General features: G+C 47.0%; 1 protein-coding gene across 2 annotated transcripts in view; it reads right to left on the reverse strand.

Moving 5' to 3' along the window:
• The window catches only part of ARHGDIB (Rho GDP dissociation inhibitor beta), a 177,689-nt gene that overhangs the window by 59,592 nt on the left and 104,393 nt on the right, over positions 1 to 13,704 (reverse strand). For both annotated transcript variants that reach the window (XM_069654457.1, XM_069654458.1), the window contains exons 2-3: positions 8,876 to 9,062; positions 7,607 to 7,690 (exon numbers count right to left, since the gene is read on the reverse strand). In XM_069654457.1, the coding sequence (XP_069510558.1) occupies positions 7,607 to 7,690; positions 8,876 to 9,056 (265 nt within the window). In that variant the 5' untranslated portion in view covers positions 9,057 to 9,062. The remainder of the gene's footprint in view (positions 1 to 7,606; positions 7,691 to 8,875; positions 9,063 to 13,704) is intronic.

Below are 13,704 nucleotides of genomic sequence, written 5' to 3' on the forward strand. Positions count from 1 at the left end.
GCTGAGAGTGCAGCCAGATGAACCTTTAGGGAATTGAAGACCAACCCAGTGTCTAACAGATGGGTAAGGTACAGCACAATGTGTGTGGGTGAGCAATCGATGGGATTGACACCCTTGGAATTACACAAGATGACAAAATGTTTCCATTTGCTGGCATAGCAATAACGTGTGTTAGGTTTTCTAGCTTCCCTGAGTATGTCCATGCACCTCAGAGGGAGCTGTAGGTGTCCAAATCCTATGATCTCAGGAGCCTGGCTGCTAAATTCAGAGTTTGTGGGCATGGGTGTAGGGTCTCCCCCCCTGTCCTGAGACAACATGTTGTACAGGCAGGGTAGTTTTACTGGTGACGAGAGGGACATTTCCATCAAATGAGCGAACCAGGGTTGGCAGGCCCACACGAAGGCCACCAGTATCATGGTATCTGGTTCCTTGTGCACCATCTTGTTGAGAAGGGCAGTCGGGGGGGGGGGGGGGGAAGCATAGACAAATTTCCCTGACCATGTTATCCAGAGACCGTTCCCCTTGGAGTGGTTCTGGGGTTACCTGGAGGCGTAGTCTTGGCATTGGGCGTTCTCCCGAGTTGCAAACAGGTCGATCTATGGGAAGCCCCATTCTGCTAAGACATTGACACAATGTATTCGTGCAGACGCCATTCATATTCTTCGGGCAGAGGAAAATCTCTGCTGAGCACGTCTGCCAGAAGATGGAGTTCCCCTGGAACATGTTGGGCTGACAAACATCTTGTGCCTGAAAGCCCATATGCAAATGTTTTGGGACAGCTTGGATAGCCCTGGAGAGTGAATGCCCTCCTGTTTGTTCAGGTCATACATGGCTGTAGTGCTGTCTGTTAGAATCAGCACTGTCTTCCCTTGTAGTTGCATCTGAAAGGCCTGTAATGCCTTGAACACCGCCAATAGCTGCAGTAAATTTATATGGTTGGACGCTACTTGAGGGGACCACACTCCATGTACTGTCTGCTGAAGCAGGTGAGGGCCCCCACCCCGTGAGGTATTCCTCTGTCATGAGACTGGCTTCCACTGCAGGGGTGGTGAAGGTCTTCCCCCTTCAAGAGGTTTTCTCTTGACCATCACTGCAGAGAGAGAGAATGAGGGCTGGCGAGACAACTATCAGATCTTCCAATTGTCCGCTGGCCTGACATCACTGGCTGTTGAGCCACTCTTGCTTGGGACGCATGCGCAGCTGCGCGTGGTGAACCAAGTATATGCATGACGCCATCATTCCTAGCAAGCGCATGGCTTTGCGCACCGTCACCTCCTGACTGGCTACATATTGAGGGATCTGGAAAAGCATGTTCTGAACCCTCTCGTTGGAGGGGAAGATAAGGCCGTCTTTCGTCTAGATTAGAGCTCCCAGAAATGGTTTTGTTTGACTGGATTTCTTCTCGCTGATAGAGAACCCCAGACACAAGAGAAGGTCTACAGTTTTTTGGGTGTTCAAAAAACATGTGTTGTACGAATCCCCTGTTATGAGCCAGTTGTCGAAGGGTAAACCGGGTCGGATTACCTGCGCAGGTGTGCTGGAGCTACTGCCAGGACCTACGTAAACACCCTTGGCGCTGAGGCGATGTCGAAGGGGAGTACCTTGAATTGGTAATGCCGGTCCTCTATCATGAACCTTAGATATTTTCTGTGCGCTGGCAACATTGAAATATGAAAGTATGCATCTTTCATGTCCTATGTTGCCATGTAATCCCCCTGTTTCAACAGTGGGATCACCTCCTGTAGCCTTACCAATGCGAAACTTTTGAGGTTTTATGAACTTGTTCGCTGGGCACAGGTCTAGAACAGAAAGCATGGTGAGGTCGTTTTTGGGTACAAGGAAGTACACTTAATAAATACCCTGAAGAATAGGCACAGCTTCTATGGTGTCCTTTCCCAGCAGTGCTTCCAACTCTTGATTCAGGATCTCCAGATGGTACGGTGAAGGGTGCAGTGAGCGTGGTGGTCTGAATTGTGGAGGTCGGGTGAATTCCACGCAATACCCGTGGGCGACAGTCTTTATGACCCACTGGTCTGAAGTTATTCCCTCCCATGCCGTGAGAAGAGAGGTTAAGCGCCCCCCGACCGGGGTGACATTGGAGGGGACCTGGATCTAATGGTCATTTCTGACCGTAAACTGCGGCTCCTCTATGATTGGGGCCTCTACCTCTGGCTTTGCTGTGTCATTGACCCCTTGGAAGGTAGAATGCAGGGCTTCCTGATGTTTGTCCGGTATTGAAGTTCCCTGTGCCATAGTTCTGACTTGCACGGGATTGCCCTCGAAAGGACCGCCGAGAGTAATTTCCTCTCTGGGGGGGAAGGTCTGAGTTATTTGTTGCAGAGACTTAAGAGTCTCATGCTCTTTATTGGCTGTCTCCAAGGCCTCATCGACAGACTTTCCGAAGAGGTTAGCTTCTTCAATCGGTTTATTGACGAGCAAGGCCTGTGTTTCGGGCTTAAACCCTGAGGTGCGCAGCCAAGCGTGTCTTTTGAGTAGGGTCCCTTGGGCCAGAGACCTGCCTACTGTTTCAGCCGTGTCCAGCGTGTTCTTTATCACAATCTGGTTCACCTGCCTTCCTTCGGCCATAATAGAAAGCTTGGACTTGACGGGTTCTAGGACCTCCTGGAGGCCTTCCTGAAGTAGGTTCCACTGAGCGTCAGCATAACTCGCCAGCAGCGTAGTATTATTCGCTATATGCGTGGTATATGCGGCAGCCGAGGGGACTCGCTTGCCTAAAGCATACATCCTCTTGGATTCCCTATCCCCTGTGGCAAGGGGTACTCCTGCCTTTTCTTGGGTGCTAGTCACTACCAAAGAATCGGGGGTGGCGTGTCCTTTAATGTATTGTTGGTCCGAAGGAGCTGGCTGAAATAACTTTTCAACTCTTGAGTTCACAGCCCAGGTTTGAGCTGGCGATACCAGGGAGGGAGCCAATCATCTCTTGATGGAATTTAGGAGGGGAATGGCCTGGCTAGAGGGAGATTTCTCCTTAAGAATATCCTCTACAAAGTCCTGCTCAGGCACTGCCTCTTGAGTAGAGATTTGAAAATGCTCAGCTTCCTTCTTTAACATGGAATTGAAGGCCATCTGGTCGTCTACAGGAGAGGCCTGGTGAGCCGGAGAGGATGGAGTGGAATCCAGGCACTATACATCGGTGTCCTGATCTTGATGGGGAAGCATCCATGGGTCCATTCCCCTTTGCTGGGCATCCTCCTGTTCCTCTTCGTAATTCTGTAGAAAGGAAGGTTCTTCATCTTTATCGTAAATGTCCCTATAAGTGTGCATCTGGACGATGTCTTCATGCTGGACAGGGACAGGAGGCTGAACTTCTTAGAAATGTGAAGTAGATTGAAGATTAGGCTCCCCACCAGACCTTTTCGGGGAAGGATGTTCAGAAAAATGTATAATTCTTTCCAGATGGTCCATACAAAAATTTGTATGGACCATCAAATTTCTCCCTTGTCCATTTAGAGGACCCAGAAGGGCCTACGGGTGGAACGTCGTCGTCTTCCGCCCTACGGCGCTGAAAATGGTCTCTCAGGGGGTTAGAAAGAGGCTCTAGACTGTCCTCATAGGCATTGTGAGAATCGGGGCACCATGGCGTATCCAAAGATTTGTCCGCGGTCTGCCTCATGTTTTTCGGCAGAACAGGAATAAGCCCAACAGCCGAAGTAATTCTCTCGATGCGGTCTTCGATTATTGCCGAATCGCCGTGACATAGTGGTTCCGAGGGTCTATTGGTAGGTTTGGTGCCTTCCGTAGCGTTAGAGGGCCTAGCAGTCGGTTTTTCAACTCGAGGCCTAGTCGTGATTTTTGGGCCTAACGCAGCCTTCGGGACCGTCGAATTTCCACGCTTCGACGTGTAAACCCGGTTTAGGGGTAGTGCCCTCATTTGTTTTTTAATGCCCAGTCGCTAGACTCTGCTGCGGATGTGGGGGAAGGCTTTGGATCTGTACGAGCCGAGGAATCCGCCAAAATTTTCGACGGCCTTGCTGGCGCTTTAACCTTCTTTGATGTACCTGTCGAAATAGGTGTAGGGGTTGTGTTCTTAGTGAAATGCGCTTGTACGCCTATGTCGCCGAATGTTGTCTCTGAAGTGAGGCCAGAGTCGGGCCTTAAAGGGTCGGGGACGGGCGTGGCGGACCGAGAAGTGACCGCCACAAGGTCTAACACATCCGCAACATATGTTTTGTCATCGGAGGTGCCCCTGTCACTTCCGGCGAGTGTGGCAGTGGGGGGATTCCACCTGCGACATAACGTACGCGGCCCTCCGCTTTGCACGGCACTCCTTAAGGGTTTTAGGCATAAGGAGTTTACAAGCCGCACACTGCTTCTCGTCGTGATCGAAGGAGAGATAGGCGTTGCACGTCCTCTGTTCGTTCTTCCAAGGATATCTGGCCCTACACTTAGGGCAGAATCTAAAAAGGAGTCCTTTCCATAGCGAAAGAGGAAGATGACCAGACTTAAAGGGTCAAGAGGGGGAAAGAGGAAAGACATACCGAAAATATGGCCACCCCAACCCCTCTCTCCCTACTGTAAAAGTCGGCCAGAGGGCCCGACCACATGGAAGCTCCGGCCACCGGATCTTGGGTGCCGAAATCCACCACCGTAGACAAATCCCCTGCAGTCTTCGCCGAAGTTGTTCTTGTGACCGAAGTGACAGACAAGTCGGTATAAGATAAACAATGTCTCTTATGTAAGAGCTCCGCTATAGGGCGACCAGTTATCTGGGCAGAAAAAAACAATCTGAGGGACCTCGGCACGTGAGGGATTTTGGGTACACTACACGTCACGAAAGGGATAATGTTACAGACACGCCTATGCCGATGCCCCCCATTCAGCCCCCGAAACACGAGATGCAATACTCTGTGGTTACCACTGGATGTCGGACCATATGCACAGCATGTGATTCTAAGCAGATTAACAAGCATCAGAACTCTTAGTATTCTGTTATTTCGTCTTTACTAAGATCAGTATGAGTGTTCCAGCAATGTGAAGAACTGTTCTTCAATACTTTTCTATTACTGGGAAGAGTATGATTCGGACGCTCATTATATCCACTATCCCTCCCTGGTCACTCATCTTCCAAGTTACTTTCTTTCTCTTGAGGTTAGCGTCATTGTGCCTGTGATCAGGATGGTATCCTTTCTTTGGTTTGTGGGGCTTGCAGGTAAGTGATCTCAGCATTGTTAATGGACTCTCTGGTCCACCAGTCTTCAGTCATGCCACCACCTTTCTCTTGAGGCCCGCTCCCTGGCCCTTCTCCTTCGGTCACTCGCTCAGCTTTCCCTCTTTCTCTCATTTGTGAGGGTGTATTATCCGGTCCGACATGCCACCTTCCTCTCCTATCTGAAGTCGTGTGTCTTTGAATGAAAGTCACAGCCTTAGAGCAACTGATGACGAGTCCCTTTTTTTTGGGAATATCTGGTTGTTGATTTGTTCTGAATAGGCTGCCAAATCCGGATTCGCCATTATTGAAGCTGTCCAATAATCATAATGTTAGTTAAAGAAGAAGGTAGGAATCCATACTTTTGCGCCAAAAAAACAAAATAGTTTAAACTTCAATTGATAGAGTTTTTTCTAATTGTCTTGTATATGCAAGAATGATCCCTCAAGAAATGTTTTACATCCCTCTACACGCGTTTCCCCACCTTAGTCTGGTGGTTCATCAGGAGGATAAGGAGAGTTTGATCTAAGACGTGTGTCTGCCTCCTTTAGCTACGTCCTCGTAGCGGATTCAAATCTGCTGGGCTCCTTTCTCACTCTACCTCTAGGGCCACACTGTGCTGTGAACAGGTCTGTGGTCTCTCGGGATTGCTGTCGTACTTAGCAATCCACGGACTCAGTCACACCACCACCTTGTACACAGTAACTTGTCTGAGGTTTCCTTCCCTCTTCTCTTCTCGCTCCAGGATGCTCACCAGTCGCCTTTACTTGCCAGCTTTCTTCCACACTTGTAAGCTGTGCGTCCTAGTCTGGCTCAACTCTCATTGCACAGCTGACTCGAAACTCCGAGGCTTCACTCTCTCTCTGCGACAGGATTTCTCCTCCTCCATCGATTGCGTGTTGCTGGGTCTTTCCCAGCAAAGCATCAAAGTCCTTTTTTCTCTGTTGTCCGAGTACTCTGCATAACTCAAACAATCATCTTTTTCTAAATATTGTATTCATGTTCTCTCCCATGTTGATTTAAGGTTTCTACACCACATGAACAATCAACATGTTCTTCAGGTCTTCTTTGGTTAATAGTTGTTGGTGGTGTGTTGTGGGTGAGTCACTTCTATGCTGATGCCATTATTTGTTCAGAGATATACTATCGCTGTGGTTTCTACTTGGTACACAATTCTGCCGCAAATCTTGTCTAAGCAAAGTGAGTCACATTGTACATATATAGCACAAGCTCCAATTCCTTGTTACTACTTCACTAGTGCAGTGCTTTTGAAGTGTGTTTTTATTTGTAAGGCTCTCTATTCTAAACAGGGTTTTTTTTTTTTTTTTTTTTTAAATGGTTCCATCCTTGTACCACTGGAACTTTACGCGCATCTTTTCTTCGGCACTTACTGGTGAAAAATTAAATTTGTCCTTCCTAGCTCCTTGGTGCTAAAACAGCCTTCCTGCTCACACATGTCTGCAAATCACTGAAAATATCCTTGTACGCTCACCATAATCATTTCAGTTTACAAGTGACAGGATACTTGCTCCTTTGGTATGGAAAGTGATATATAAATGTAATGTACAGTATATCAGCTTAAAAGATCCCATATAGCAATAACTGAAGAACCTAAACAGTACCTCCCTAGAAAGAGAACTGTAGAAGATGGACTGAAATCAGAGACACAGAACATTAAAATACAGGCACACTTCAGAAAATGAAAACCTTAAATTGGGTTTGCAAGATACCTGTACAAGCATGGTTACACCCAAGAAACAGAAATGCATTGAACACTTCGAAGACAACTACACTACCAAGCCAACCCTTTCCCCATCAGAAAACCCCACCATAAAATGAGGACTTGCCGAAGGGTCAACATGAACCAATCAAGCAATGAGGACTCATTATAAATCAACAGGAACGCCTGCCCCTGGTTTGACTCCCCCTTCCCCCGCCTCACTCTGCTGATAAATACCCCATTGAAGCCAATTGACTTACCCTCTCCTTGTTGATTTCCCCACATTACACAACCCACAGCTCGAACACCGTTAATTTACAATAATACGTTTAGAAAAAACAAATTAAATGAAGGACTAGCTCTAGAGAAAGCTAAACTGAGAACAAGGATCCATCTTAGAAAAAAGAACCTCACAGCAAAGATCCAGAGAGGAGGCTGGGGAGGAGGAGGAAGAAGGGGTTTGAGTGGAGGGGGGGAATAGGGTGGGAATGAAGCAGAACAAGGGGGAAAACTATTACTTCGATCCACACCCAGAGGAAAAGACTTCCACCCCAAAAAGTAGAACATTAAAAGAATGAATCAACCTCAGAGAAAGGTACGTTAGAAGGTGGAACTATCTCAAGGAAAGAGAAACATTGGCATGAATCCAATCAGAAGGAACCTTCAAACACATACCAACCATGAGAAAGAAAATTAATGAAACCAGGAACTTGACCTACCTGTGAGATCCATCGTGATTGGACATGGAGCGTCGTCGCAGACCAGTGTGAGCCGCGTGACTGTCACATTTGGAGCTGTTGGATCTAAGAGACACAAGAAGAGAGTTTGCCAACCACCACTGATGCTCTTTGACTATAGAGTGGGTTTTGAACTTTTGTTTTTGCATTAATGCATCATTACCTTTAAAGTTTGGGCTGCTCGCTCGTCTGGGTTGGAATGTAATAGAAATGTCCTATTTGCCAACGCCCGAAACCCAATATTGGTGGTACTATTTAATTAACCTTCCCATATGTGCCAGAGACTTAAGTGGGTGCATGAATTTAGAAAATGTTGCTTTTACCAATTGTCACTTAATTGGCAACATTTTAGTACATTTAAACATTTGATTTCCAAATTTGTGGGACAAGTCTGAAAAAAAGCTTGATCTAAACAATCTGCACAAATGACTACAAACAGCGAGCAACAGTACTGCTGGAACATTTTCCACAAACACATGAACTTTTGCAGGATTCCCCAGCAGTTTCACCAGAAACCGAATTGGAAAATAAAATGATACCATTTAGTGAAAGAAAAAATAATGCATTTCACCCAATTATCTGCAAAATTGTGATAGATGGAACGTTTTTTCAACCAATTATAGCCACGGCCGTTGCTTTGAGGAAACCTCTAGACCATTGTTTTTCAGCCTGCCAAGCCATTGCAGAAAGGGAAACACCACCCCCAAAAGGGGCCGACCAGCCCAAAATGCTAGGTACCATCCCTTCTGCACAAGACCACAAGCAACCCCAGGCAAGTTTCAGATTAATTGGCTGTCAGTGAGGTGTAGCTTGGCTCTCTTGGCCCAGCAGGCTCGAGGCTCTGCGCTGGCTGAACAATGACAGACTGGATGGATGCTCTGAGCAATGCAGAGGTGATGATTCAGTAAAAACGTATAAGTCCTCGCCATTTTGTTTTGCCGATTTCACTAAATGATACCAGTGATTTTATTTTCACACAGCCCTACTTTAGGCCACCCTTCCTTTATATACAGGGGGTTACTAACCACCTCTTCATTATATACAAAGATCCATTAAACATGTGTTCTCTTATCTGAGTTTACTCAGCCAAAATGACCTACACAAAGCAGACATCCAAAGTGCTACACTGTCTGAGGGAAGATGCAATCCTTTTCTCACTGTGATCAGACACTTTGACCTCCAAGGTTCCCTCATAGCCAGGAGTGCAAAACCACACTCTTCACTCTCCCCGGGGCCGCCACCTCCACCTACCTACTACCACAGGTCCATCTCCTAGCAATGTTTTCTTATACTTGGCCAAGCTCTCGTCGTCCTTGTCCAACTCCTGGATCTCCTGCAAGGACTTCTGTGGTGGGGGCTTGTAGTTCAGTTTCCCTTCCACCTCATCGTCGTCCTCTGCCAAAACAGGGGTCTCAGGCTCTGGTTCAGTCATTGCAGCCTAGAACGAGAGTGGGATGGGTGTGAATGCAACACTAAGGTAAAGACAGAGCTGGAGAAAATGTAGGCCTACATAGTCAGATAGAGTAACTACAACGCATATGGTCTTAATTGTGTAGCAACACAAGACAATGTAGGCCCCTAATTTGTTGCTTGCAACCCACACACCAGATTATCGACTAGGTCGTGGCCCCAGGAGCAGACCATCAGAGCAAATAGTGAGACTGGAAAATGAACCATGTAATGAAATTTGGAGCCATTGCTTGTCAAGGACGTTTCTCCTGCGGGATGGAGGGGAGAGCAACCACGAGCCCCAATTTGCACAATCTGCGTTTATACATCCTTTAGATGAGGTGTGTGCCCTGTGTTTAACAAACCTGGTCTCTTGGGGATCGGAGAGGTGTGACCTGCTTTGATCATGCCTAGTCACAGGCGTTGGGGAGATATGTACGCCCCCACACCCTGAGAGACAAGGCATGACCAAAGAAGGATACACATATTCTCTCCCCCCCCCCCCAACACTGCTCATCTCCCCTCCCCCCCCCCCCCCCCGAGCGGAAAGCATGGCCAAAGCAGAGGCATGTCCTGCTTTGAACAGGTCTAGTCTCTCGGGTGTGGACAGATGCTTTGAACAAGCCTAGTCTCAGGGAGGGGAGATGTGTATCCTGCTTTGAACATCCCTGGTCAGTCGCGGCTTAGGGAGAAGCACAGCATGAAGGACCATCCGAAACTCGGGAGCAGGACAGATGTGAAGAGGTCATGTTGGTAATAAGTTCTCTTCAAAACCAGGTATTTCCTCCAAAATATTTTCTCAGGTCAATCAAAGAAGGTGTTCCTTTTGGCTGAACAAAGCATTTGAGGCACCAAAACACACAACATTGATGAGCCCATGTGTTCTTGTCCTGCATAAAAATTATTTTGCGGGTCACCTTATCACCTGTGTATCTCATGCCCTTTCCAAATACTCACTCATTGTCCCGAAACATCAAATGGAAGCCAGTCTATTAGTTGAAAACGTAATGGCATCTCACCCTGAATTTTCAATATATTTTTCAACGCAACTACAGTTTTACCCCGTTCCCCTCAAGCCTACAGATACCAAATTTACTTACAGTCCTGAAGACATCAGACAATTGAGGTAACAAATGGGGAGCTCTGTGAGCCTTCCAACTTGCTTAGGTGGCCCTAGGTACAGACATTTTTGGGGCCCCCGTTACCGAGCAGTTTTTCACACTTTGTATGAATCTTTTCACAACGTGACTTTACGATCAGGTTCTTGACAAAAAGTTTGAAATGAATGTGCGGTTTAAACAAAATTGTAACGTATAAATGTTTTTTTTAATTTTTTTTTTTAAGTACAACCACAGATAAAACAGCAGGACAACTACTAACATCCATTTTAAACTGGTTAGCCATTACATGCAAAGTTTACCTCCGCTTTGGTGATCAAACGGCATGGTCATCAACTTTGGACAGTAAGCCTATGGGAGGATTATTCAGGCGCTCCCTCCTCATGGTCATCCACAGGCTTAATTGAATTTATTTTTAGTGGGTACATTGTATTTCAGGGGGCTGTAACCTGCGGCGCGCAAAATGTTTTGGACTACAAATCCCATGATACCTCAACACCGACTGCCGATGGGAGCGTTAGTCCAAAACATCTGGACAGCCAAAGGTTACAGACCCCCTTCCGTAGATCAAAAACTACATTAGCCATTTCTTAAAGATGGTTAACTGGTAAATCCACAAATTGACGAATGAAAAATGCATATTAAAACAACTATTTCAGACATGTCAATGCAAACTAAAAGAACAGGTTCTGATAATGGCAAAGGATAAACGTGTATTGTACACAAGATTTAAACATTATTCTGCAGATTTTTTACAATGACACAAAAGCAGGATAAGGAGAACTCAGAACTCAAACCATTCAAGGATGTCTCTTACAAAGGGAAAGGTGTGTGCAGTATCCCAAGGAGTTTCAAAAAAGGTAGCAGGCGCTCCTCTCCAGAAAGAACATGGCATGATAACCTGCTCTGAGATGAGAGTTGGCAACACACGCTTTTTGCTCACTGTATTTTTCACAGATGGGAAATATCCATTTGCACATCAGTCTTTGTCCCGCCCACATGGGCAGTCCAGCACCGAAATGCTATGGCAATTCCTCTCTGAACAAGAGTACCACCAGCAACCCCATACACGTGTTTCAGCCTTGTTGGGCCTCATCAGTGGCTGTGCCTCTCAGAGCACAGTGAGCAGGGAGTCCACGTCTGGTTGCCCCCAGGTAACTCAGGGTGACCAACCCCCTTTTGGATAGGACCTACTATTTTACTCCCCCCCCCAAAAAAATCATTTTATTCAAAATTAAAAAAAAAATAGGGAGTAAAATACTCCCACTTCAAAATCTTGGAGCAAGGACTGTAATAATAGCTATTACCCAATGTAATGGTGCTCATTTTATTGAACGTGGAAGGGTGAGTGAAGAACCCAGTCGGCCGTGCTGGGATTTAAAACGTGACATGCAGCCCTGCCACGTGTTACACGCAATTGCTTAACTTGTGATGTGTGTGAGGGGGCCAGGGTATCCATTTGGTTCAGGAGCAAACAGACTAAATACTGCATCTCGTTACAATACGGGGGGTGCCCTGTCTGTAGTGAAGTGCTCTTGTGTTAGTTTTACATTGTGGGTCCCCTGGCAATGACGGGGTCCTGTGGAAGTTGCTGCAGCACAGCTGACCTGTGCACGCCACACTAATTACAATCCGCAGTAACAAGTACCTTTCTATAATGCAGTGTACAGTGTCAGGTGTGCTAGTGTCACGCCTGCAGGAAGAGCCGCTTAATGCATGTTGGTGTGCAGTGGATTTGCGTAGATGAGGAGGCACTGGGCATTGAGTTTAGGGTTTTCGGAGGCAGTTGGAGTCGTGCAGGGAGGGTCACCCATCCTGCATAAGGCCCTCTTGTCAAGCCTACAGTTCAGTGAGGCTCCCTGCGCTCTGGCAATCAGGACCACGCCAATGCTACTGCAGTTCTCAAAACCTTACTCCTCACTTACTACCCAGGTGCCACCTAGGGTACCCGCATTACTCCATCACATCCCACCTCATGGCTAGAACATCCCATGCCGCATATCGGAACCCCCCCCTTCCTTACATCATAAGTTACCCAAGTCCTAGCTAGGTTTGTGCTACACAAAACCCAAATACAGACAATGCAGTGGGAATGCCCTGCCCAGTGTGGGGTACCCTTTGAGTCCGGCAGTTAAGGTTTCATGGTTGCAGCTGTGGCATCCTCGCTGTGGTTTACATTCTATTAAAAAAAAGCGACATTGTGCATATGGTGTGCATGAGATGGGGTCATGCACGAAATTACTCTTTTGGACAAAGATTGAGTTATTGTATTGGGAGGGAGAGAGGGAGGGAGGGAGGGAGGGAGAGGATGGGTGTCAGAGAGGAGCACCGTCATTTGCAGTGGGAATACCCAGATAACGGATCATGTCCACATCCGATAAGCAGAAGGCAAACATTACAAGGCAGCCCTAATGTGGAGGACCCAACCAAATGCGTTTTAAACTGCTGCGGCCCTATGAAATAATACTTTGATGCAACTGTCATGAACCATGGACATAGCCCCGTCTGGTCTTCCTGGTCCAGACGGAGAGTGTGCTCCTTGATACTTCCAACATGGCTGTGCCCAGTGCCGTACTAGCCTGTACGTCGGACACGGCACGTTCTATAAATGGGCCACGCCCCCACGCCGACGCGTGTCTCAACGCTATCTCTAGGTAGTGTCTCGACGTGTGTGTGCTGCTCGACGTTACCCTTCCAAGTTCCTGGCCAACTCCCTTATTCTTTTTTCCCTTTTCCCCTGTTTCCAGTATCTCTTACCTTTCTTCGATCCTCTTCCTGGACGTCCTGGAACACGCAACTTCCTGGAACTTTGAACGCTCGCGCTGGAGTCAGACTCGATTCGCGTGCACTTATACAAGTCCTCCGCGGAACGCCACAAGAAGAGAACTCAGGTGAGCCGGGGGGAAACCTTTGACAGCAACGCTGGTGCAGAACCAGCATTTTAATTGCGGTATCCTGAATTAGAACGATGAATGGTTGATATGCGCGTATTTACTCAACACCTGCCCTTGCGGCTATTGTCCCAGGCACAATTGCACCAACTCCAGATTTTGCATTATATATAGAGATTCTTGGGCAAACATCAACCTTGATTATCGGGCACTACTTAACTTTGTTATTTGAAAAGTGCAGCCTACTTGTGTGAAATGTCTCCTTTTTCCATGAGCACAGTGTTGATTGCAGGTTCTCCCAATTTCCAGCACATTCTAAGTGTGACACCAATATGGGCAGATCACATGCACATTGCAGGATGCAAAAGATACAATACCTGTTAACCAAGATGATGAAAACTTGAACAGGGCCTAATACTGTAGCTCAGGCAAAGAATCAACAAAAATCATGTTACTTCTGTTAGGTAGAATTTTCTTTTCATGTGCAATTCTTCCCACTTGTGAGTCCCCCAGTACTTTCTGCTGGACTCTTGGATTTTTACCAGTTCGCCCGAGTAAGTAGGAACCTTTTTCCACACTCCGTCTTTTACTCTACCTTCGGGGACCATCACTATGTAGTCAT

The sequence above is a fragment of the Ambystoma mexicanum genome, chromosome 3q, assembly GCF_040938575.1.
Source record: "Ambystoma mexicanum isolate Mex_15411 chromosome 3q, UKY_AmexF1_1, whole genome shotgun sequence".
Lineage (NCBI taxonomy): Eukaryota > Metazoa > Chordata > Amphibia > Caudata > Ambystomatidae > Ambystoma > Ambystoma mexicanum.